This window comes from Cricetulus griseus, chromosome 3, assembly GCF_003668045.3.
Source record: "Cricetulus griseus strain 17A/GY chromosome 3, alternate assembly CriGri-PICRH-1.0, whole genome shotgun sequence".
Taxonomy (NCBI): Eukaryota; Metazoa; Chordata; class Mammalia; order Rodentia; family Cricetidae; genus Cricetulus; species Cricetulus griseus.
This window is the reverse complement of record NC_048596.1, coordinates 37964044-37989965: the sequence shown is the minus strand read 5'-3', so window position 1 is coordinate 37989965 and position 25922 is coordinate 37964044. Positions and strand designations below refer to the sequence as shown.

The window sequence follows — 25922 nt, the reverse complement described above, 5'->3', positions numbered from 1 at the left end:
TCAAAAGGCTTCTTTTTGTATAGGACAGTGGGTAATGCAGAGACTCATAACTGATCCAAATACTGAGAATAAGTAACTGTTGAATGCTCAGCTCCAAATGGGTCATCTGAATCAACCTCCTAAGAGTCAGGACACACTGGGGATATGGCAGAATCAATATAAAAAATCAAGGATGTGAGGGGTGCTGTGAAATGCTGTCTTCTAGGCATCACATGGCCACTGTACTCATGAACTTATATCATCCATAGTCATCTGTTACAATAAGTCTTTCTGCCAGTGGCCACCTGAACCCTCCCACCACGTGGGTGCTTTCTGCCAGACTGCCCAAGTTCCACCCACTGCCACATTAAGGTCCCAAGTAACGCACAGAGATTTATATTAGGTACAAATGCAGCTTGGGCAATGGCTAGGATTTCTCATCTGCTAGCTCAGTCTTAATTATCATAAATCTATATGTTTTATATGACCTATCTTATGTAGGACACCTTTCACTGGCATCCTCATCCCGGGATCACATGGCAGCTTAGAGCAGAGAGCAGGAGGAAGAGGGGAAAAAGACGACTTCCTTCTTGTCTTTGCTTATGTATGAGTCTCTCTGCTATGTCACTTCCTGCCTGGATCACCACTTCTTTACTACATTTCTCAGGATCCTCCTTGACTCCTAGTCCTGCCTAACTTGCTGCCTCATTGGCCAAACAGTACTTTATTTATCATCCAATAAGACAAACACATACACAGAAGCACTTCCCCCATCCTCTCCTCTTTTCTGTCTAAATAAAAAGGTGTTCAAGCTTGGACCTTAATGTTTAGTTGGAATAGTTATAGTTAAGATGCGACATTATTATTATAACTTCATGTAATTCACCATTAGGATTGTTAATGATAGATAATTTACAATGTTAAATTTTAATCCTCTTTTAGACTAAAAGGGGAATTGTAGGGGAAATGCTACCTGTGCCAGCCCCTAAGAGGGCATGGCTAGCATTTCCCCTACAGTCATCTGCACAAGATCTGCATTAGATCAAGCCAATCAACACTCTGGAGAGATTCATTATATTCCATTCCTAATTGAGGAGCTATTGACAATTGATGGTTATTGGGAGAGGGAGCCATTTTTCTTTGGGGATGTGGCCACTAATAAGCCCATGCTGTGCTAGGTGACCCCAAACCCATGCAAATGCAGACTCAATGGGTTATTTCAAAAAAAAAAAAAAAAGAAAAGGAAAAGGACATGAAGGTGGGAAGGGGATGCCTTAGGGGAGAGTCTGAGGATGGTAGGAAAAGGGATTTAGGTTGGATATGATCAAGATACATTATATACATGTTTGAGGTTGTCAAATAATAAATAAAATATTTTTAAAATATGATTGGTTTGTTTGTAGCCTAGAACACAACAATGCTCCTAACCTCTGAGCAAAACAATCTGTTGTGGGGCCTGGAGAGATGCCTCAGTGGTTAAGAGCACTAGCTGCTCTTCTAGAGGACCTGAGTTCAATTCCCAGCACCCACATGGCGGCTCACAGCTGTCTGTAACACCAGTTCCGGTAGGTCCAGCACCATCACACAGACATATATGCAGGCAAAACACCAATGAACATAAAATAAAAATAAATTATTAAAAAATCTGTTGTAAATAAATGATGTTCCAGAAGATGCCTGATATCAGAGCAGCCTCTTCTGGCTCTAGTGTGTGACTGAAACTGTTCTAGTATGCCTAGAGGAAACTTAGGATAGACAAACAGAAAAAAATATTCAGGGTCTTGAAGGGATAATGACTTAAAAGCCTCAGGTGAGCTGAGAAACTGACAGGAAAGTTGCAGGCTCTTGACATCTTCAGGGAATTAGGAACTGGCAAGCTCCTGACAAGGTCAGCATTTCAACCTCTGTTCACATTTGCAACTATGAGACTGCAAAGGATTCGATCCACAGTGGAAAATTCCATCTGTGGATTGAATTCTCCACTGGAAGAGTTTCTTTTCTGCCTTATAAAACCCTCAGTCCCCCTGCATCTCTGTGCACTGTCTTCACTCCTGCCTCTCTTCATTGTTCCGCTTAAAGAAGAACCCACTTCTGTCAACATAGCTCTCCTTTTTCTTTTATTTTCAAATCGGCTTGATCAATCCTGATCTAATAGGGATGGCACCTGTCTCAGAGATATCAGAAACTGTTCCAAGCTCCAAGGCATTGAGGAACTAACAGATTCCAGAGAAAATGGAAGGTCCACAGAACGAACTCAAGATTCTCCAAACTGCTTCCCTCTTTAGACATTGTGGCAGAGACACCAACAGACCTACTGATGTGAGCAGAAGGTAACTAGCGTTCAAAGTTGCTCAAGCAGTTGAGTTGGTAGGGACACGTTTTATGAGGAAAGAGGGACAGAAAGAAGACATATGGCTAGGCCATCTTCTTTTGAGGCATTCATCAAATTCTTAACTTGAAAAGACCAAGAGACATAAAGTTAAATGCAAAACAAAGTAGTGTTTTCTGCCATCTCACCAGCTAGAGACAAAGTTTAAGTTTAGTACATCCTAGAGATGATAATTTCTAAATAAACTCCAGACTCCATTCTTGGAAAATATTCCTGGTCTGTAGGCAGAACCAGATGGGTGCCCAAGAAAGCACAGCCACGGCCACCTCACATTGCCTCAGTTCTTATCGTCTGAGAGGAAAAACACCATCGCAGAAGTGTTCTGTGATTTTTCATTTACAACATCTAGATTTCAGTCAAATTTATTATAGATTTTAAGGTATATGTGTGTATACACAGAGAAATTCCACCTGGGGAAACAGGTAACCCATAACATGGAGTTATCATATAAGAGACTGTAGTTTAATGAAGGGTTGGGATATAGACTAATAATGTCACTCTTCTCTGTATGTATAGGGCCCTGGGTTCAATCCTCAGCACTATAACACACACACACACACACACACACACACACACACACACACACACACACACACACGTTTATATGTATACATAAATATGTGGGTAGAGAATTTCACCAATGTACTTGAATCAATTAAAAAGCAAGCAGGTGGTCAGAAGGGTTCCAGAGAAGCAGAATAAGCACCTCTGAAGATCTAAAAATCACCATAAAAGCAAGAACACTGGCAAAAACTAAATGATCAAAACTAACTTTATCAGTATTCTGGCAATTAACCAATGGCCCTAACAGTTCAAGAATACTTGCTCAAGAGAAATGCTTGATTCTTTCTAAGAACAGTAACTTTTTTTTTACTCAGCCTCATCCCATCTGCACCTCTCCTGTGACAGAACTATAAACTAAGAGCTTTATGACTAAGGCACGTGCAAGGACAGGATGGATAGAGACTGAGTCAGAACAGGTGGTCTACTTCTCAAACACTCCATTCCTGGGAAATCAACATTATTTGACCCATTTGGCAGCTAAATTGAAGATCATTCACAGGGCTTGTCTTTATTTAACCTGAGATGATATATTGATTCTGACACACACACACACACACAGCAGCTTGACATAATAATAGTGTGACTTTGCTGAGCTTTTCTTTTCATTTAGTGGACATGTATTGACTGTTTATCATGCAGCTGTCTATAAAACAGGTTTGCATCCCCCCTTCCCCACCCATCTTTCTTTTTTCCTCCTTTGTTTGAGTTCTGTCAACTGTAAACTGGTAGGCTTTAAGCAGGGAAAGTGAAGAGATAGGACTGATTCAAAAGCACTTTGGTAGACACCTTATCTTGGGCCCAAGGCAGATACCAATGGCTTTTGGTCTTCAATGTAGAGATGTCATCAGTCACTCTTAGCTTAAGCCTTTGCAGAATTTCTCTGCATGCATGTGAATGAGGTAGAAGTGGGGAGTCAGTTGTCTAGGCCAGTGAGGGTGGGAGTGTATGAAAACATACTTTTCTCTTTTGCTCTCTAGTTGATGGCCATGACACATAATTCAACATGGTTTATTAGATGTCCCCACTATCTCAAGCAATCAATTGGACATAGCAGTGGCCAAGCCAAGGATGTATCGTTGTATGGATGGATAATTTCCTTGTTATATGGCCTGTTCCCATTCCTGGTATGGGGACTCATGGCCTTAAGTGTACTACCTCCATATCAGGTCACATCTGAGGCTCCATTTTCATGGGACTCCTGGTTGACAGTATCCTATGGCCAGTATTGTAACTTAAAGTTCCTAAGCCAGGCATTGGTGGCTCACACCTTTAATCCCAGCACTTGGGAGGCAGAGGCAGGTGGATCTCTGTGAGTTTGAGACCAGCCTGGTCTACAAGAGCTAGTTCCAGGGCAGCTTCCAAAGCCACAGAGAAACCCTGTCTCAAAACAAAACAAAACAAAAATTTGTTTTTTAAAATCAGCATTCGCTACACTGTGCACCAGAGACTTTCATTTAATATATCTAGTATTCATTCAGAATAAATATGGAATTCACTAAGAAACATTTGCATTCATTCTTTTGCTGTGAAATTTCACCCTAGCCAGTTGAAACATTTTTTTTAAAGTTTTCAAAGAGACAAAGAAAATACAACCACACCATCTTCAAACAAAGCCATCCCAAGTTAATTAACATATGTCCCCATAGCTCGGTAATGATGGCCAGTAAAGGACTGGAATATATTATTTAATGTATATTGCACATGTTTTTAATAGATTTTCATAGTTTTGAATGTGTGAGGAGGAGGTAGAACATGTTCTATGAGTCAGACAAACCCAGACTGTAGCATAAAGCCACGAGGAGCAGGAGCAGGCCTGGATTGCCACTCATTTAACTTGAAAGAATTTTCCTTCTCCTTTGATATTCAGCCCATGACACTGATTCCTGGAAAAAAGTCTGCTATGGGTTAAGTTGCATCTCTCCAAAACACACACAATGAGGACCTAACCTCAGTATATCAGAGTGTGGTTACATTTAGAGACTGAGCCTTTAAAAATGTAATTGAATTTAAAGAGGATTGCTTGGGTGGATCCTGATTCAATACAAGTGTCATAACCAAAGAGACACCAGGGATGTGTGTCTCTTTGGCACAGAGAGAAGACCATATGTAGACATAGCAAGAAGATGGCCAATTGCAAGCCAGAGAGGCCAGAGGAAAGCAACCATGAGGACATCTTGATCTTGGACCACTTCTTGAAATTATGTAAATGAGTAGGTAGTTGTAGGTATTCTTGTTTTCTAGATGTCAAAGCTGAAACTGGGAACTAAGTAGCTTTCTTAAGGCCATACCCAATGAATGAAATATGTTGGGTTTTCCCAACTCCAAAGCCTATGGGTCTCTTCTACCCTGGCCTGGATGCTTCCCTTTGCTCTCTTCAGGAATGGCTCCTTCACTATTTAGTACTTTGATCCAGTCCTGTCTTCATTCCATGATCTTTATTATCCAGAATACCTCCCTGTAAAGTCATCTTATGCTTATTTTCCATAGTGTCTTTTCATTCCTCTAACTAAAGCCTTCTTTATGCCTGCATAAAAGGAATAAAAACTCTAAACCTTTTGCGGGGTGGGGGGGGGAATCTCATAACAGATGAGCTAAATTGATTGGCTCCTCTATACTGCAGTGAATATTAAAAATAGTATCTTCCCACAATCTTATTTTTTTCTAAAGAGGGTTTTGCTGTTTTTGTTTTTGTTTTGAGACAGGACTTGGAATATAGCCCATTGTGGCCTGGATCTCATTATGTGACCCAGGCTGGCCTTAAATTTGTAATACTCCTGCCTCAGCTTCCTGAGTGCTGGGATTATAGGTGTATATTACTGTGATGGGTATTGCTAAATAATGAGCATTCTTATATGTTTCAGTAAAGGATTTCATTTATTCATTCATTCACTCATTTATGCATTTGTTCACTCAAACCATAAAGATTTTTGCATATCTATCTTGAATAAGTCATAATACTAAGTACTGTGGGAATTCAATGGTTATATAGTACTTATAATAGCCCTTATGACATTGCTATTCAGAGCCAATAAAGCTTAGTTTGGCTGGGCATAGTGTCACAGGCCTTTAATTCTAGCACTTATGAGGCAGACAGAGGAAGGTAGATCTCTGTAAATTTAAGGCCAGCCTTGTCTAATAGCAAGTGTCAGGCCAAGCAGGGCTCTATAGTAATACATATTTTTCAAAAAAAAGGGGGGGCTCAGTTTGGAGATTTTCATCAGTGTTATCCCTTTCTGCAAAATTCAGTGTTCTGTCTTTGCTTAGCCAATTTTTTACCATGATAGGATATTCTGGATGATACTGGAACCAATCCAGAAAACTCAGCACAGAGAAGTGGAAGGAGAAAAGAGACCCCTGATTATATAGTTTATCCCTTGCATCAGAATGCACCTGAACTGATCATTTCCTGTTTCAAAGTTCAGCAAAGGATTCCCTGTCCATTTAACATCAATTTCGATTCTGTTTCTGTTTTATGTTGCCAGAGTGTCATCATATATATGGTTTCTAGTTATTGTGACTTTCTGATGCATTTCCAGATGAAGCCTAAAGGGTCTCATAATTCTCTAGAATCACTATTCAATACCAAAAGTGGATATCTGGTCTACCTTTGGCCAGTGCTGAATCTCTTTAGCAATATTCTTCTCTGAGGAAATAATCTTCCTGAGTCTACCAAAGCACCATAGAAAAAGGGCAGCAGTAGCACTGGGTGACACATTTTAGGTGAGAGTGCATTAGTTTCTGAGGCCAGTGGACACTCTGGGAAGGTGGATGAAATATTGCTCTTCAAACAAAGCAGAAACTTTCAGAAAAACTTGGGTGGCAGTATAGAGGTGTGTACCTTAATGTGGAGGCAACAAGTGCAAATGGCTGATTACAGAGGGTTAGGCAGAGTGGACACTGCCAGGCATGGTGTGCTGCAGAAGTTCCAGTTGGCCATTATTGACATCTGTCACAACGAGGGAACAGTCAATAGCCAAGAGAGAATTTAAAAGAGCACTAACTATTTTAAAGTTATTGGCTTTTAATTCTTCCTCTACCTTCCCTGACAAACAGGGAAGGCAGGAAAGGGTATAAGATAAAGACTAAAGACTATACAGTTGTCTCCTTTATCCTCCTGAGACAAGGAGTCAAGGCCAAGCTAAAGAGATCAGAAGCATTTTGATTGAATGAGAAATGGAAGTGGTTTTTTTAAATTAGGACTATACTTTTTAAAATGCCTGAATTATGACTGTTCTAATACCTCAGCAGAACTGGGAGTTAAGGGATTTGCCAAGGAATGGGGAGAGAAGTCTTTAGGATATAACTGAAGTGAATGATGGAAAGAAAAATAAAGCTATTCGTGGTTGAATTCTACTGAGTTTGTCTAATTCAGTAGAAAGGTTACATACATCGTATATTGATCCATGGTACTGGCTCATAGATTTATCTTGAGGTTGGTCATAAGGTAAGCACATTATAACCTACCACATCCTCCTGACTTTTCTTTATGGACACTGAAGCTTAGTGTCAAGGATCTCTGAGAATTTAGTTCAGGGACATTTTCCTTCTTTGAATTTAAGGTTGTGCCTTAACTGATAACGAGAGCATATTTTACCACTGACTGTTTTCACTTGCTGATATACAGTAGTAACAGGATGAGCAACCTTGAGTTTGTCCTATTATAGTTTACACATTCTGTGTTGAAAACATACTCCTTAGCCAGGCATAGTGGCATATATCTGTCTGCATCCCTGAGCTCACAGGAGGCTGAGGCAGGAAGATCCTGAGTTCTAGGCCATCCTGAACAAGACCTTGTCTGGTGGAGTGGATAGATAATGTGTCACCTGATTATCTATACCTCCACCTATCAGCTCCTGATGTGTTATCACAACAACACAGTGAATCACAATTCACAGAAGAATTTTCTGTCCTTGTTTCAGCTATAGAAAGCACAGAGTTGGCCTTATCTGCCTGCTCCCAATCTGCTCGTACATTTATATACTAAACCTCAGCTCCAATTTTGATTAATTTCTTTCCCCCAACTTTTGTTCCCTTTAGTTTTTTAAACCCAGTTCTAAATTATCTTTGCAACAATATACATTAATCAGTATTATAAACATAAAATATGATTTTCCAATAAACCTATTAAAAATCTCATGTGTAGCTCATTCTAGTCACAAGACATGAAGCTGCACACATAAAATGTGGTAAATGACCTCTAGTATGCTAAGGTAGATTCTTAGGAAACAGCACCATGTGGCGTAACTCACCTACCCCAGTAGTGTGATCTCCCTTGGGTCCTGTGTAAGAGGTGGGTGTTTCTCCTCTCCCCCTGTGCCAGCTGCTCCGGTTTCTTTTCTCCTGTGTAAAGGCACATTCATCTTGATCGAAAGTGCACTCTCCAGGTGGAGGTGGAAGTCTCTCTGCAAGGAAACAGCAGGTGTTGTAATTGGTGAGACAGTTAATGAATATGTATATTCTCATGGCTCCTAGCAAGCCCACTTTGCATGTCTGAGAGGTGTCTGGCCATATGTCAAGCCTATGGAGAGGCAGACCCTCACAGGTGGCCTACCAAGCCTTACCTCCAGCTAATCTGTGCTCCATTGTGGGTCCTATCATGACACAGAATCAGAAATCTAGATCTGAAATATTGGGTTGCTTTGAACAAGACACCCCCTCCCCAACTTGGGAATTTGTGTGAGTGGAATTACAAAGCTCTGAAAACTGGAGATGCATTGCTTCTAACACCTCCCCACATCCATAGTTTTTAGTAAAAATTTCAATGATATTCTGGTTTTTTTTGTGTGTGTTTTGTTTTATATACAGTGCTAATTAATGAGGCCCCATTCCCGGTTCTTTGGCTTGAGTGTAGATACTCTTATTGGTATTGTCCTTCCAAGGACTCAGAATCCAAGGGCCTGAAAGCAAGGTGTCTTCCTTTAAATTGATTTTATATCAGGAGGAGTAAACACAGAACCTGTGTAAGCTGTGTAAGTGTCTGCTGCTGAGCTAGGCCACCAGCCCTAATTCAGTTTTCAACTAGTCTCCACAAATAGACTGTTACTATACTTTGGCTATTTGTTAAACAGATGAATACTGAGAATTATTGAGGTATGCACTATTTACTCATTGCCCACCATGTCTAGTATGCTACTAGATACCATGACTTTAGTTTCTCAATTATCAATGCTTAGTCTGAAGTAAGATAGAAATAAAGGGGAAATTATGAAGAAATGGATGGGGAAGCTCATTTTGGAGTCTGGCTGGTCTCAAGCCAGCCAAGAGTACAGGATTTGACACAAGTCTAGAACCATTTTGAATAATACTGTGAAAATAGCAGTGAGCCTTGTATGTAACTTAAATTTAACCTTACTCCATGTTTAGATGCAAATATGCTATGTTCTGAGAATCTCACAAACAAGATTATGAACTTGGTTTGCAGACAAAATATGTCTCAACCCCCTTGCAAGTAATATAGTAAGGAATCCATCAACGTGTGGCCTATAGTTTTGTCTTCTTTATAGCCCTTACGTTTATCAGGATACAGCAGAAGCCACCTTATTATCTCTTTCACCATAAAAAGGAAAAGTCCTTAGAAACACTTTGACCAATGTAACTCAAGAAGCCACCAAAATTATATATATGACTATGAAAACTCTCTCTTGGGAAGCTCTACAGTCATATCTTGGGTGTTTACTGTCCTTTTCCTAAGCATCTTGTGTTGACACTAGAACATAAATCTGTGTTAAAATCTTTTCTTAATAAGTTCCAACTTCGATTCTCATTCATTTAGAAATTCTTTCCTGAGGTATAGAAGCCTGAGCTGAGGTCTTTGAAAGAACCACTGCACCCTCATCCCAAGGCCCAGGGATCATTATGGAAGTATGGGTGCAAAGAGCCAGTGTCTGTAGATGACTGCAACAAAATGTATTCTGGACACAGCAGGACAGCTGCACAAATGAACTCACAACAATTATGACAGCATGCAAAAAACTTGTGCAAGTTCAAGCAAGACAAAATCCCAGCATGCAGAGGGGTGGTAGGTACACAGTCCTACCCCCTCACAATTGATAGCTGCTGGAAAAGGAAGGATCAGATTTATCTAAGAATGTAGCCCTTCACAAGTTGACCATGTTTCAGTGGAAGAACATACATCTAAGAATATTTTAGGCAGCACAAATTGGTCTTGAAGGGTTTGAAAACACAAAGTTAGGTGATAGGGGAAAGAGATTCATTCTGGGAAGAGTTGGAGAGATAAATATGATCAAAACAATATTGCACAAAACTTTAAAGGAACTGAAAAATAAAACAACAAATAACCATTAGGATGTTATAAGCAGCAGCAAAAACCTATGTCCCCTGTTGCTGCTGTAGGGTCTATTACTGCCACTTAGACTTAGAACGTATCAGCTTTATTAAAAATTTAATGGTCTCACAAGTATTTTGAAATAGCAATGCCATCAATATTACTTGAAAATGTGCCTTCTCTAAAAAGTACAATGATAATTATAATACTAGTTAAGATAGAGGGCACTTGTTTTTAAGCATTACTTGGAAGCAGTTCATAAGCTGGGGAATGTATGTACATTGTCCCCAACATTCAGGGAGGCATTGCTAACTTTCCTTACAATGAAGAAAGGAAACCAAGCCATACATAAAAAGCCACACAGAACACCAGAGTCTTCCTTTCCAACTTGTAGAATCTACTACAAAGTTCTGTGAGAATGTGTGCATTAAGGAAAACAAGGGACAGAATAGCATGGATTAAATGTATGAGGTTCTTAGAGGAACTGGAAATGTCCGTCATAGGGTGGAGAGACAAACAGCTAGAATGACTAATAGTCCTCTTACCTGGAGACCGGCAGTTTCCCAGTTGTATGGTAATGTCATCCAAGGCTACAAGTCCACAATCCCAAAAGCTTTTGCATAGGCTCATAAAAACCACCTGTAATCCATAAAAATAAAATTATGTATTCTGTTATCTGGAAACAGAAACCCTTCAACCTTGAGATTTACTCAACACAACAGATCTGCACAAGCAATTTGAAACACCCTCTCACCACCTATAAGAGTAACAGGATGCAGTGTAATGAAGAATTGGTATATGCCACTGGATTTGCATTCTTTTAAGCAGAGTTGACTTAATAATAAATATACTGTGTATATGCATATAAAAACTAGAGGTGATCTTTAAAGATTGGCAGCTGCTATGAGGAAAGCAAGCAATAAGCTAGGTGATAGAGAAAAGCCTATAAGGTTTTAAGTTTCTTCCCTCGATAATTCTCAAAGTTACTGACTTGGCTGTTTTGCTTCTCTGATCTTCAGCTCGAAGCTTGAACTTCAATATCTTTCTCTGGGTCTTTTATTTTTTATGCTATAATTGGTGCCCAATGTTAAAGTACGAATTCACAGAAAAGAGGCCACCAGCCACTAGCCCAGGCCCAAGCCTGAGCTGTAGGCTGGTCTTTGACCTGAGTCCCTCCTGCCTGAGTCCCTTGCCTGACCAGCTAGGTTTTCTTCTGAAATCTTTGAGCAAGCATGGGATTTTTTGGTTGCACTTTTCTAAACAGTCTTTAGCTGCCAACAAAACTTAGGAGGCTTTCAGGCTTTTCTCAGAGCCCCCTTCCTTGGGCTGAAACTCTCAGTTCATGGCCACAAGCTAGTTCTCTGATTCAGACATGCTATGCCTCATAGTCCACTGACATTGTCCACAGATTTGGGAATTCTTAAAGGAAGGGATTAGTTAAAAAAAAGAGAGGTTTTTTCCCCATACTAAAAAATGGAAAACACTATTAAAATGCAGAGAATTAGGTCTCCGTATGATTACATAATGGGTGATTTTAAAATGGGACAATTAAATGAAGGGGTAATCAACTTAACTGGGATTGACACACTGTTAATTGTCATTTTGATAATCCTTGTTGTCAGTTTGATAATTTTTGGTTTATCTCGAAAAAAGTTGGTTGATATGAGAGTTAAGATGCAGGCCTTAGAAAACCTTACTAAAGCAGATTATAGAGCTATTCAAACCCAGACTGAGGAATTACATGGAAAAACAAGTTCAGCATTGCATTTTCAGGTTAAAAAGGAACACTCTAAGGTCTTAAGAGAAACAACTTTAATATATCCAGTAACGTTACAGGAAGTGCCAAGTGAAAGAGGTTCTATAAGAGCTACTTGGAAGCCTGTGACAATGTTAGATTTAGGAAAGTTCAAGGAAGCAGTAGTCTTGTTTTTTTTTTTTTTGAATTAGAGAAAAGATTGTTTTACATATCAATCCCAGTTCCCCCTCCCTCTCCTCCTCCCCTACAACCCCCCCCCCCAACTAAAGCACTACCTATCATATGTCCTTTCTGCTTCCCCTGGAGGTGAGGCCTTCCATAGGGTGTCATCATAGTTTATCAGATCCTTTGGAATAGGGCCTAGGCCCACCCCCGTGTGTCTTGGCTCAGGGAGTATCCCTTTATGTGGAATGGTCTCTCAAAGTCCACACCTATGCTAGGGTTAAGTACTGAACTTCTACAGGAGGTCCCATAGATTTCCAAGGTTTCCTCACTGAAACCCATGTTCCTGGGGTCTGGATCAGTCCCATGCTGGTATCCCAGATATCAGTCTGGGGACCAAGAGCTCCCCGTTGTTCATGTCAGTTGTTTCTGTGGGTTTCACCAGCCTGGTCTGGACCCCTTTGCTCATCACTCATCCTTCTCAGAAGCAGTAGTCTTATATGTCATCTATTCACCATTTATGAAGTGGACAATAAGCATGTGGCCATTTGTAATAGGGTTATCCCTATAGGTTGCATAGATTTGATTAAAGCTGTCTGATAGTCTGGAACCCAATTACAGTGGGTTTCCTGGTTCAGAAAAGAGGCTATGGATATTGATCAAAAGGCTAAAAGCAAGCGGTATTCCCCAAGATCAAATTCTTGGAGGAGATTATGCTACTTTAGAAAAGCAATGTCTCTATGATGATCATCTCTTCAGTTTATGCTTTACAGCAGCTTTGAATGCTTGGGACAGAATTGGAGAAGCAGGAAAGACAATTGAATCATTTACAAAAGTCATGCAGGGCCCAAAAGAAGCACACACAGATTTCTTACAAAGACTATCATGTTATGTGAGCTTTCTGGTCTGTAGGTCCTGCCGCCCTTCTCTGCCCCAATGAAACACACGGATGCTATATTAGTTATGAAACTATTGGTCTTTGGCTATGGTTTCTTATAGGCTAGTTCTGACCCTAATGGAGTAAGAGACCCGGACCTTTCTCTTGAAGACCACATGGAAATACATGGATTAGTAGGTATGGGTTAATAATTAAGTCGGAGCTCAAGGGCCAGGGAACCTGCCAGGCCAGAAAATTCACAGTACCCTATCATCAGCAGTAAATAGAATGACATCAGATTCAGAAACTAGAAAAATAATAATTGAAACTATGGCTTTTGAAAATGCTAATGCCCAATGCAAAAGGATAATTAGGCCTTTAAAAGCAAAGTCAACACCTTTGGAAGATTGGATCCAAGATAAAATCAATATTGAAGGTCATGACCATGATGATGATACGTGGATAAGAGAGGTGATTTCAAGAGGTTTAAAGAAAAATTGAAATGTCAAATGTTTTCATTGTGCCAGAAAAGGTCACCTGAAAAGGGATAATAAACAGCGTGTTTCTAGAAACAATTCTTTTTTATAAATATAATCTAAATAGAATGTTCCTCCCTTTTGGATTATGCAGAATGTGTGGCAAAGGCAAGCACTGACTATGGAATGTAGATCAACAAGAAATTATCAAGGCAATACTTTGCCTTTGAGAAATGCCTTGAGGGGCCTCTTGAAGATTCCTGTCCCAAATTCTGTTCAGTCGTTTCCTGTAACCTTGGAGGAAATTTCTTCCCAGAGCAATTAAAGAACCTAATACCTATAGTAAGAAGCCATAAGGTTCTGGAAGAAGAGCTTTAGAAGATTAAAACAAAAAATTCAGGAGAAACCATAAATCAACATTGATAAAGATTACATTAGGAACCTCCTCAAAGTTAGGGTTAGGCAAGGGTTAAATTTCTTAATTTTCAGGAAAATAAAAACAAACATCTTGAGGAACTTAAGACTTTTGGACATAAACATCCAAAGAAGAAGGGGAAACTACCTGGAAAAAATTACCAAGAAAAGAAATAATCTGACCTAATGCAATCTGTGAAGTCTCTAAAAGAAGATTGAATCTAAGCCAAAGTGGAGGTCATACATACCTTTAATCCTATCACTTGGGAGGCAGAAGAATGTAGATCTCAGTGAATTTGAGGACAACCTGATCTACAAATTGTGTTTCAGGACAGCCAGAACTGTTAACACAGAGAAACCCTGTCTCAAAAAAACCAAACCAAACCAACCAACCAAACAAAGAAGAAAACAAAGGAGGAGGAAGGAGGAAGGAGGAGGAGGAGGAGGAGGAGGAGGAGGAGGAGGAGAAGAAGAAGAAGAAGAAGAAGAAGAAGAAGAAGAAGAAGAAGAAGAAGAAGAAGAAGAAGAAGAAGAAGAAGAAACACTGCAATAACAATTTCACCAGGACTATGATAATACCATTAAGCTGAATAACACCAACTAAAGATCAGCTTTGGATTACAAACTGCTCAGAACAATTTTTAGGAGGCCAGCTGAGATGATTCAGCCTCATACACTACTCTAGCCAGGACCTGAGACAAGCTCAGCACATTCCCATTATGCAGAGACTGGACAATAAATGATACAGCTACCTCTCCCAGGACTTGACAATTAACCCAAATTTTTCTTTTCAGGATCCCAGACAGCAGGAAGTAACTTTAAGAACACTATGTCCTCATTCCCAAGAGGTGGGGTGGTAGCTTTTGAAAACTTATTGGGTTATGGATATTTGTCATTGTTTAGGGTGATTGGTTACAAAATGTTGTTGGTATGGCCAGGAAGAAAATTGAATGAAGGGCATTAGATACAAGGTTCTTGTTTTGAAAAAAAAGAAAAAAAAAAGGAATACTTTATCCTGTGGTAGATTAATGAATCTACTCTGAAAAGAAAAAAAGGGAGGATATAGCTATGATGAGATAAAAAGGTAGATTATTGAATCTACTTGTAAAAAGAAACTGCTAGTTTTAAATATTTTGCATTGGATAGGAATTTTGTATATTGTATACAAATACTATATATTGATACAAATTTGAAATTAATTGATTAAAACATACTGCACATATATTTCTAGTATTGTCTAAGGTATTATATTTATACAGCTCATTTAACAATGTAATGCAAATTTCTAGCCCTTGAAAATTATTTTTACCAGCTCTATAGAATAATAAGGAAATGTAGGTTAGTAATTAGTCAACTATTACTGTCGAACTTGTAGTCACATTAGGTATTTTTCAAGGTCAAACAGAAGTATATTTTAGAAAGACAGGTTGTCTTCAAACACTTCAGAGATCTACAAAATGCTGCATTTGAAATGTTTTAATAACATAGGTATTTTTCTTTTTGACAATGAGACACCAATCTACTACAGAGAAGATGACGGGCATTGAAGAAACTCCACCCGGAGTTTACATTCTTCATGGCAAAAGTAATCACTGGGCAAGAAAGTGCCCTTTTCTTGACTGCTGACAGTATGCTGTCCAAATTAGACTAGGAGGACACAAAAGACAGTGACTATAAAACCTTGCCAGGATAAGGTGGGACAGACATTCAATAATCCTGCTTCATAGAAAAGTCTGTCAGAGATTCTAGGCCTATAGGCTGAATATAGATGCCTCATCATTGCAGAGGAACCTTGGGTGGCTGTCCAGGCAGCCAGCTGTTTTTGTCATTTCTCACAGTTTTTGGAAGTTGCTTGCTTGCACTTCCTGCTTGCTTAGTTAATATCATTGCCATCTTGGGTCTCTGAGGGAGTTGAAGATTAGATAGCTATAGTTATAGCTTTCCTTGTTTATCAGATTCAGAAAAGAAATTCAAGAAATGTATAGTATATAAGGTTGAGAGACATAAAAAGATAATTTGATAATGCAAATTATAGTAGAAAACAAATTAGGTGCAAGACTTTGGACTCACCAAGATAGCATAGATAATGGAGTATTTTCTCTGAATTTGTTGATGAACTTATTACCTGTATATATTATATATAAGTAATGTACTTATTGTATAGTTTTTCTTGTGTTAGTTGTAACCTTATGCTTTTTGTATTATACAAAAAGGGAATTGTGGTGATATATTATTTGTGATTTATTAAAGCTTGCCTGAGGGTTCAGAAAGCAAAGCCAGCCACAAGCTATAGAGATCAGGCAGTAGTGATACACACTTTTAATACCAGTAGCCATACTAGCTAGCTAGACAGTGGTGGCACACAGCTTTAATCCCAGGACTCAGGAGATAGGCTGATGGATCTCTCTGAGTTCAAGGCCACCCTGGTCGACACAAGAATGAAGAGTAATAGAGCTCATGCCTTGATCCCAGCACTTGGGATCACAGGCCTTTAATCCCTACACTAGGGAGGTGGAGACAGAAGGATATTGCTGAGAAGAGAAAGGAATAAAAGGAGGAGGAAACAGGAATTCAGAGATTTTGCCTCTGAGGATTCGTGGAGACAAGATTGTCATTTCTGGTGGGTAGAGGAAAGATCTACTGGCTTGGCTGCTTTGCTTCTCTGATCTTCAGCTTGAAGCTTGAACCCTGATAGCTGTCTCTGGGTCTTATATTTTTCATGCCACACAAAGTGGTAGTTGGTTCCCAAGCATCTTTCACGTATTTCCAGTACAAACATTATTGATTGTTTTGGAAAGAAGTGTTTAGCAGTGTGCTTTATTTACACTATGGACAAAGTCCCATTGACTACCCATGCAGAAACTTCTGCTCCAAGACAAAGATGAATAAAATCCCTAACATGATTATTTTATCAATCTTGGTAGTTTTATTGTTGTGTGTGAAGGAAAAGATCCAGACCATAAATTATTTAATTCAGTGTGTGTATGTGTGTGTATGTGAATGTATCATACACACACACACACACACACACACACACACACACACACACACACACACACACGGAGACATGGAGGGAGGGAGGGAGGGAGGGAGGGAGGGAGGGGGGAGGGAGGGAGGGAGGGAGGGAGGGAGAGAGGGAGAGAAAGAGACAGACAGACAGACAGACAGACAGACAGACAGACATAGAGGGAGAGATTTTGATTTCTTATTATTGGACCAGTTTAAAAAGATATGTTATAGATATATACTGCCCAAACAGTGCTTTCTAAAATATTTATGTTGCATCTCACTGTAGTTGATTGAGCTGCTTCAAATTTGTAGCTTAATGTTTAATTAGTGTGGGCTATTATGGGCCATATCCTGTCTCTTAACTAACTGCAAATCTTCACTCAAGTGAAAAAGATAAAGGATGACATAACAGAAGCAAAATTCTACTTAGGAATAACAAGAAAACTTGACTTTCTAAGTTCTGCTATGCCAAATGTTGTGGTTTAATTTTATTTGTGTGTATAATTAGTGGTTTTATTATTAGTGTTATTGTTAGTCCTTTTGCTCATGATGATCAGATTTATTAAAATACAGAATTTATTTTAAGAGAAAATCTTAGATCGTGTGATGTTTTGTCACTATGCAAACTATAAAATATCCTAAGCTAATCTCCCCAGAGGAATCTCTGTTTGTCTGGCATGTGAATGTTTCCTGGCTCTGTGTTCATATTCTTTTATAAATAGGATAGCTAAGAGATATAAATGTTTATCTCTATGGATTTACACAGAGCAAAACAAAACAGGGTGACTTTTAGGGTTTTTTTTTAAGCTTCTGTTAATCTTTCTTCTGGAGAGATTGTAGAGGTTATCTAAATAGTATATAAAATATTTGTCTTTCTAGGCTCATGCCTGGGAACTTATTGTGCATTTGAGAAGCAAAGATCTCTGTCATCAATCCCAGCCAGTGTCACATTCTATTAGCATTTTATTTATATTAGAAGGAATGCATTGCTATGTCTCATGATTTATCAAATTAATTGTGCTACAGAGAAGAAAAGTGGCTTTCTTTTCTTTTGTCAGCTCTAAAGTCTGTTTTTCACAATTACCCTGGAAGAATACTTTTGCACAATGAATATGAAGAAGTAAAATGGATCCACCCTCTAAATCTGTCCCTGTGGAAAGTGCAAACACTTTGGAAATAGCAATACATTCTAAAGACGAGAAGTATTAGCATGCTTTTACATGTTTACTATAGCACTATATTATAATGACCATTAAGCCAAAGAAGCATGCACCAAGCAACATATGAAATAGCCTAAAATTTCAAAAAGAAAGAAATAAACTAGAATACAATAGTTGGAGAAATAGGTGATCATTAAATCTGAGTGTTGTGAAAATTATTCAGAGCCATAGATACAGATTTACAGTGTTAACTTAAAAAGCTGATTAAAAGAGAAAACAATCTCCAATTCTTCTAAAATAATAGAAGAGGCCTAAAAAACTTACTATATAATTATTATGTTAGACTCATAAAACTATGGTTATTTCACAGTTTACTGTTGAAAAAAGAATCAGGATATCTATAACAGAAATGTAGAGTAATGTTTTTGATGTAGCTCAATGGCCAAGGGCTTGTCTAGCATGTGCAGGACCCTGGGTTCAATTCCCAGCAAAAGATAGAGACAAAAGTAGAATAATGAGTAAATGTTTATTCTAGAATATTATGTTATTTATTATGACAGCCCATAGGCACAACATCTATCCAAATTAAAGCTATTCCATCTCATTAACCACATGCCAAAGTACTCAATACTGTAGCGAAATGAAGCCAAGTGCATAACTGAATTGAACCAACAGATACATAGAATTTCTTAATTGCAAAAAGTAACATTGAATGGACTTCTTGGCTCCTTTTTGCCATACCAATTATGTTGAACAAAATGCTAAAGGTGTTTGGAACAGCACCAGGCTGTCTCTACTTCAGACTCTTCCACATGTAGAATACTAGCCAGCCCTCATGTCATTCTGTCTGACCACAGCCTCCCAAACACATCATCTCCTGACTAGATTCAAGTTAAGTCCTCAAACCTCACATTTGTTTGACAGTTCTCTGTTAGCATTCCAAAAAAATGAAAGAAGTATAACAAGATCATCTTGTTCAGTCTAGCAGCTGGCATTCTCCACCTAAGCATTGATAACACTAAGCACTATGGCTCTTGTAGGCTACTTAATATAGAGAATTTATTTTCAGGCAGTTAGTGACTTTAGGAGTGGCTGACTTACCCTGTATTGACTTTGTCAAGGACAAAAGAAAAGTTAAACTGCTACTGCCTCTTAAGAACTCTATCTGTGCATAGGGATGAGCCCATGTTTCTTACAGTATTATTTACAATAACCAAATTTATAGACTCAGCCTAAGTGTCCAACTCACAATAAATAATGAATATATACACAATGGAATTTATTTAGCTATAAAGAAGAATGTAACTGTGATATTTGCTGGAAAATGGGTGGAACTGGAGACTGTCATGTAAGTGAAACATGTCAGACTCAGAGAGATAAATACCACACATTTCCTCTTACATACAAAAAATACATTTGTGAGCCATGAAAATAAAAGGGGGACTACCTGGAAAGAGGAAAGGGGATGAGTAGGAATGAGAAGAGAGGATAATCGGGGCTTATGATCAAAGTACATTTTATATATGAATAAAAGTACAATATCCTCACTTGGAAGGTGGATCTTTGTGAGTTTGAGGCCAGTGATCTACAGACCAAGTTCCAGGATAGTTACGGCTGTTACACAGAGAAACCCTGTCTTGAAAAACAACAAAACAAAACAAAAACATAACCCATGATTTTGTACAATGAATAGACACTAAAAACCCTTTCCATATGGGTTGAGATGAGACTGTCAAAGGAGCAGGCATAATCTAAGTTCATGAGAGAATTAGTCTCTTATTTATAGATTTAAAATCCCAATGTTTATATCAATTTTGGTAATATTTCAAAGACAGTGAACTATCTCTAAAAAGTGGGAAATAAACCTTACCTCAAGTGTATATTAAAATGTATTGAAGAAGGAGAAAGATAAAGAACGGTGTTTCCTAGGCATGAAGTTGGATGGTATCTCTTAACAGGCATTCTGGGCTCTGCAGTAGAGCTCAGAAGTCGGGACTAGTTATACTCATTAAATCAGTGTGCTTCAGTGCCTTATGGTTTCTGCTCTTGGCTTTCACTAATGCTTGAGAGTGTTTGTCTTGACGGAGAATAGTCATCATTGAGGAAACTTCTCTAGACCAACTTTGGAAACAAATACATAGCAAATAGAGAGCTACACAATTCTTGCAAACAATATAGTTAAGTAGCAACAGATATTACCATTTAACTTAGTCTTCATTGTGCTAAGGAAAAAAATACCACATTTATTCTTTTATTCACAACAGGGTGTTTCTTTTTTATCATTTAAATAAAAGTTTATGAACAACTCTTTAGCAATTTAGCTTATTTTTATTTTTTATTTAAATTAGAAACAAGCTTCTTTTACATGTCAATCTCAGTTCCCTCTACCTCCCCTCCTCCCCTGCCCCCCATCTATTTCAACCCCTTTCTGCTCCCCAGGGAGGGTGAAGCCTTCCATGGGGGAGTCTTAAAAGTCTGTCATATCATTTGGAGCAGGGCCTAGACCTTCCCCAGTGTGTCTAGGCTAAGAGAGTATCCTTCTATGTGGAGAGGTCTCCCAAAGTCCATTTGTATCTAGGGTAAATACTGATCCACTACCAGTGGCCCCATAAATTGTCCAGACCTCCAAACTGACCTCCTCCTTCACACAATAGGGTGTTTCAGTCTTAGTGCTACTGATGTTTTAAAGCCAGATGACTCTTGGTTGCAGGTGCTCTGGGTCCTGTATCATGGCTCACAGAATCCTTGGCTTCTACAGCTCATGGAGAGGTCATCTGCCCTGGCAGTAGCCAGTCTGCTTTTTACTGTTTCTCTTTTGCCTCATTTCCCAAAGAATTAGCTGATGAAACTGGTCTTCTCCAGAGAGTAAAGGAAAAGAATCAAAATCACCACCAGTCATTCAGCCTTCTGAGCACTAATCTATATTTACATGGATGCTCAGTGAGGGCATTACCTCTATGTTTTCATCTTTTTCTCATTTTGAAAAAAAAAAAAACAATGTTCTGCTCTCTAGAAACAAGATACTAATAGTGAGCAGAAGAACTTAGGGGGGAATTGAGCAAGCAAGGCATGTGGCTGATTTTAGAGGGGAGGATGAAGAGAGGGTCTGTGTGAAAACCTGCTCATGCTCTGTTAGTCAAAGGAGCCAGACTGTCCCTAAGAGAGTGGAAGTCTTGGTAAGTTCTTGGTAAGAGTAGCTGGGGGCGGGTATGGGGACAACCTAGAGAAATAGTTTATCAGGAATTCATTTAGCCAAACCACATCAGGTTGTTTCAGAAAAATTTACCAATTTTCACTTTAGAGGTGCCAAAATGAAAATGCTAGTCAACACAATGAAAGGATCTGCAAGGTGAAGGAGCTCAGGCTTTGTAAAAAGCTGTAGAACATAATAAAATATGGTCTTTGCTGAACCATTAACAAGGATTGTCTGTACTAAAGGGCTAACCTGGCCAAACTGCATGGTCATTTCTAAAGACATTTCTGTGGCCTGTTTGAGTTGTGGCCTGGTGAGTTGTTGAGTGGTGGAGGAAACACTGACTTTAGCAATGGAAAGCCCCAGTTAGGCCTATATTTAGAATGTGAAGGACAGCCTCCATAAATGATCTTCAGATCAAAACATCTCAATCCTCTGCCAGTAAAACCATAAATAAACCATGTCCATCAAAGGACCCCAGTTATTTCTAGTTATCAATAATGGGCCTCAACCTCAGCTCCCAAGTTAAACTGAACATTTCTTCTTGTGATGTTAAAACCCTTTGAGACCATTTGCACAGATATACTTGGGAGTGGTGGCTACAGAGTTGGTGGAATTATTCACAAAATTACTATAATATACTTAGTGATATTCTAGAACCCTTCATTAAGATGCTGTGGACACAAGCATAGTATGGACATCTAACGTCATTTCACTCATTTAAATGATTGACAGTCACCTAGTGTGTTTGAGTCTTAAAACTCCAAAAGCACACACACACACACACACACACACACACACACACACACACACACACACACACACACACAAAACAACACGAATTTCAAAATGGAGATACTTGGCAGAAATGAAGGAATTTCTGCAAGTTTCTAAGGACAAGCTAAGAGGAGTAGTACCTGGAAAAGTGTGAGATTTAAGCATTCTTAGCTCCTGGCTATATTTTAGGAAATTGTTGCTAACCATAACAGCATGCCTCTTGCAGATGCTATATTTGGTTTGCATGTCTCACAAACCACAAAAGGACCATGTGTTTTTAAATAAGTCTTTTGCTGACCAATGCTTTCTTCTTTAAAGACCCAAAAAGACCCATCTGTTTTTTTCTTTTTGTAAAGACTCATATGATTTAATTCAACTTCTAGCTTTGACAAGCAACAAAGTTTGATCAGCTTCCAGATTTTCCCAGTGCAAAATGCTCTTTGTTTATACATGCCTTCCGTTTGAGGTAGAGGACATGCTAGGATAGAATACAGGCCATGGCCAATTTTTTTTTTCATTGCTCTTTGGGTGGTGAACATTCAAATCTCAAAATTCACTGACTTAAAAACCCTGCATCAATTTTGGATCTTCCTGCCACTGGAAAGTAGGGGAAGGACAGAAGAGACCTCAGAATCTATCAGTTTTAGAGCAAGACAAGGGCAGCACCGGTCTGAATCCACACAACTGCAAGCTGCATATTCAAGCACAAAACACCAGATTCTTGCCTGGTCCATGATGGGGAAAACTATATCACCCTGCTCATCTTGTCCTTCCTGCCTTTAGTACTTAAAAATACTGCTACTCATTCAGCCCTAAACAGGATGTTTCCATCAAATCTCTCTCACCAGGGCTCAAGGACAACCCCTTCCCCACACACCCACCCCACACCACACCGCAGAAGCAGAGGCAGAAAGAGTGTAAGAGACAGAGGGGATGAAGAATACTAAGAAAACAAGACCTTCTAAATCAATATGAGCTCACAGAGACTGAGGCAGTATGCACAGGGCCAGCACGGTCTGCACCAGGCCCTTTGCATATGTGTCATGGTGTCCAGTTTAGTGTTTCTATGGGATTCCTCAGTGTGAACAAGTGGGTCTCTGATTCTGTGTCTTTTCTTGGGCTCCTTTCCTTCTGATTATTTGTTTTATTTAATTACAATGTGCTAGTTTTTTGTTTTATCATATTATACTATAGTAATTATTATCCCTTAGAAACCTGTTTGTTTCTAATGAGAGACAGAAAGGGAGTGGATCCACACAGGAGAGGAAGTGAGGAAGAACTGGGAGGAGTAGAGGGAGGGGAAACCGTAATCAGGATAAATGATTTGAGAAAAAATATCTATTTTTAATAAAAGGGAAATAAAATGAAAACTATGGTTCTGAAATACTTGATCTTAGAATTTAAAGAATGCTAGACCTGACTTTATACCAGGTACTTCCGTCTTACATCTAAGAGTCTTCAGAGTCGGGGCTCTGAAAGTACCCTGCTTTACTGTCCCAGCTACCTTGAACTCAAGGACATTGGCAGGGCTTCGGAAGCAAACTTTCTTGCTCCTCTGAAGGAGAATTAGAGTGAAGTAGGTAGACTAGGAAAGGAAAACGGGCTTCCTAATACAGCTGTTTATTGTTCCCAGAAAACCTTATAAGGAGAAAGATGGGAAGGCATGGGGCTGACATTTAAACAGGATCAGAAGTGGAAAGGGAGGACCCAGAGGTCTCATAAACAAAGTACCTGAGCCATCTACCATTTAAAGGACTTCCAGCTTCAGGAATGGATGTAGCTGTTACTTTCCCTTTCCCTGCAGCTTGGTCTTCTCTCTTTCCTGTGGGCTCAGTTCTTTGTTTCTTTTAGGGAATGAACTCAGCAACCCTCTAGACAGCTGCTGGTGCCCCCTTTATACCTTTGTCTCCAGGTCCTCCCAAAAACAGTCTGTAGAGACTAGAATTTATTTTCTCTAAGGGAAGTGATAAAAGCTAGAATCCCCCTTCCCTGTAAATCTCATCATAAAACATAGAAACATTACCCTAATCTTTACTGTTTTGCTGCTGTAGATGGCCATGCAGAACTTCTCTGACCTACCTTATAAGTTATATAACCCCCCCCCCCCCACACACACACTTCAGAAGAGGTCCTGACTGTGCTTGGGACCCAAAGAGGGGACTGCAAGTGTCAAGATTCTCTTCCTGCCCCCTACCTGTTGTCATTAGTACATTCTTTTTAGCCAATAGTATTTTCATACAGCACAGAGAGCATATTCCTGGATCCCAGAGTCTTTGTTTCTGAAGGTGCCCGTGCCACACAAAACTTGGATTGGAGCTTACATTTGCTTTACCACTCTCTTGCTGACCTTAACTCTCTAACAGGAGGTTGTAATAGGGAAAGAAAGTAGAGGTAACATGTTTCCATGCTTGCCCTGTCACTGAGCACTGGAGTGCACTGATGGCTGATACAGAATGGGGATCCAGCTGTAACCTCTTCTGGCTTCATAGCAGCTCCTCCTCACCAGGATGCTCTTTTCTCCCTCACTTGGTACCATTACCTTTCCACTCTATCTTTCCATTACGGCTTTAGGAAAGAATTCCCAAATCTCTGCTCCATCATCCTACAACCCCGCCATCATATCCCCTTTATACTTCCTCTATGTTGAGAGCAAAGCCTGAAACCAACGTTATATCCTTTTCACTGGGGACACAGATGGCCAGTTTTACACAATACCCTAATGTGAGAAAATGAATGTGAGATCTCTCAAAGTATATTAGACAAAGAAAAGTTAGGGTTAGGTATTTCAGAATCTAATTTCATATCCTAATAATGAGGATGTTATCTATAATGATATCATAACCCCTTTGTCACTGATGGAAGATAGGTGTGGATTTATCCTGCTTTGTGTGTATATACATGCATGTGTATATGTGTGCATATACATGTTTGTGTATGTGTGTGCACCTAGCGGCCAGAGGTTAATATAATAATATCTTTCTCTGTTGCTCTTCATGACATGGTCTCTCACCGAACCTGGAGCTCAACAATTGGCTAGACTGGCTGTCCAGTGAGCTCTGGGGATCTTCCTGTCTCTACCTCCTCAAGTGCTTGTCTTCCAGAGATGTGATACCATGCCCAGCTTTTCTGTGGGTGTTGGAGATCTCAACTCAGGTCATTATGTTTTCATGGCAAGGACTTTACTGAGCCATGCCCTCATCCTTGGCTTTCCTGCTTTATATACCCCTCAGGGGGACAGCTAGTCACTTGGTGACTTTTTAGGGACCTCCAGGTTATCTGTAATGGAGTTCCTAATTGGTCTAAGTAATAAAAACCTGAAGTCAGATATTGAGGAAAATGCTGAGAGATCAGAGAGAAAGAGCAAGCCACAGCCATACCTTACCTCCTTAGCATCTCAGCAAACAGGACAGTGATCTCCTGCTTCGCTCTGCTTATATCCTGTTTCCACCCAACTAGCTCACTTCCCATCTATCCGTACAGACCTCCAGACCTCTATGGTTAGCTAGTGGCAAGCTCCATTCTCTGACCTTCAGACGGGCTTTATTTGTACAAGCCGTATATCACCACAACCCCCACCCCTTTTTTTGTCTAAAATTTAAAAAGGTTGTAACTAATATAGGATAAACTATATACAATAAATACAATAAGTATATATAATATATATAGGCAGTAAGTACATTAATAATGTCTAGTTCATTAGCTTTAGACAAATTCAGGGAAAATTCTCCATTATCTATTCTTTCTTGATGAGTCCAAAGTCTTGTATCTAATTTACTTTCTATTCTAATTGGCATTATCAAATTACCTTTTAATATCTTTCAAACCTATTACATTTAACACATCTTTAGTAAGTTTCTTTGCTGATTCTGGTAAATAAGAAA

General features: G+C 39.3%; 1 protein-coding gene and 1 long non-coding RNA gene across 3 annotated transcripts in view; one reads left to right on the top strand and one right to left on the bottom strand.

Annotated features, from left to right (window-relative positions):
- The window catches only part of Mamdc2 (MAM domain containing 2), a 169842-nt gene that overhangs the window by 22497 nt on the left and 121423 nt on the right, over nt 1-25922 (bottom strand). Inside the window, exons 10-11 of the mRNA XM_027406513.2 lie at nt 10763-10856; nt 8182-8334 (exon numbers count right to left, since the gene is read on the bottom strand). Of these exons, the coding sequence (XP_027262314.1) occupies nt 8182-8334; nt 10763-10856 (247 nt within the window). The remainder of the gene's footprint in view (nt 1-8181; nt 8335-10762; nt 10857-25922) is intronic.
- The window catches only part of LOC107977240, a 62486-nt gene that overhangs the window by 31636 nt on the left and 4928 nt on the right, over nt 1-25922 (top strand). The window lies entirely within an intron of this gene.